The 863-nt window shown below is 63.3% G+C and overlaps 1 protein-coding gene across 1 annotated transcript in view; it reads left to right on the top strand.

The window, feature by feature from the left end:
* The window catches only part of LOC135222434 (basic salivary proline-rich protein 3-like), a 669-nt gene extending 121 nt beyond the window's left edge, over positions 1-548 (top strand). The window contains exon 1 of the mRNA XM_064260521.1: positions 1-548. This exon is cut by the window's left edge and continues 121 nt beyond it. Coding sequence (XP_064116591.1) covers positions 1-548 — 548 coding nt within the window.
* The last annotated feature ends 315 nt before the right edge of the window (positions 549-863 follow it).

The following is an 863-nucleotide window of genomic DNA, read 5'->3' as shown; positions in this document are numbered from 1 at the left end:
GGACACTTGGGAGGTCCCTTGCCCGCCCTGTTCCCGGAGGACACGTGGCGTGTCCTGCCTGCCCGTCCCAGGACACACAGCATGCCCCACCCACCCGTCCGGGACGTGTGGCGGGCCCCCCCAACCCCATCCCGGGAAACGTGGGGCGCCACTCCGCCCCGCCCGTCCCGGGACCTGTGGTGGGCACCCGCACGACCCAGGACGCGTTGCAGGCCCTGCCCGCCCATCCCCGGACACATAGCGGGCCCTGCCCTCCCGTCCATGGACTCATGGCTGACACCCCCCCTCCCCCATCTGTCCCGGGACGCTTGGGCGGGCCCCACCCGCCCATCCTGGGACACGTGTGGGAGCCCCGCCCGCCTGTCCCGGGATGCATGGCAGGCCCTGCCCGCCTGTCCCGGGATGCGTGGTTGACCCCGCCTGCCCGTCCCGGGATGCATGGCGGGCCCCACACACCCGTCCTGGGATGCTGGTGGCCCCTCCCCGCCCATCCCGGGATGCGTGGCGACTCGCCTTCCTGTCCTGTCATAGAAAACACCTTTGCTTAGTCCTAGAACCAGAATATGCCACTGACTCCTTCCAATTCTCCTGGGGCTTCTCTGAATCCTTTCAGTTCTCCTGAGGCTTCTCTGAATCCTTTCAGTTCTCAAGGGGTCTCTGCCAACCGCGACTGTTAGTTCCTTATCCTCTCACATATGGCATCGTTTCTCTCCCCAATTTTCCTTCGTCTTTTCATCAGTGGCTGATTTTCATCTGTGATCTTGAGAGAACCCAGCCATGGCTACTTATTGCCATGCCGGTCCCAAGTCCGGATAAATGGGGAGGGTTGGGTGTGGGCTCGTAACCTACATCATAAAAAGATA

Source organism: Macrobrachium nipponense, chromosome 3 (genome assembly GCF_015104395.2).
Source record: "Macrobrachium nipponense isolate FS-2020 chromosome 3, ASM1510439v2, whole genome shotgun sequence".
NCBI classification, from domain to species: Eukaryota; Metazoa; Arthropoda; class Malacostraca; order Decapoda; family Palaemonidae; genus Macrobrachium; species Macrobrachium nipponense.
This window is presented reverse-complemented; position numbering and strand designations above follow the sequence as displayed.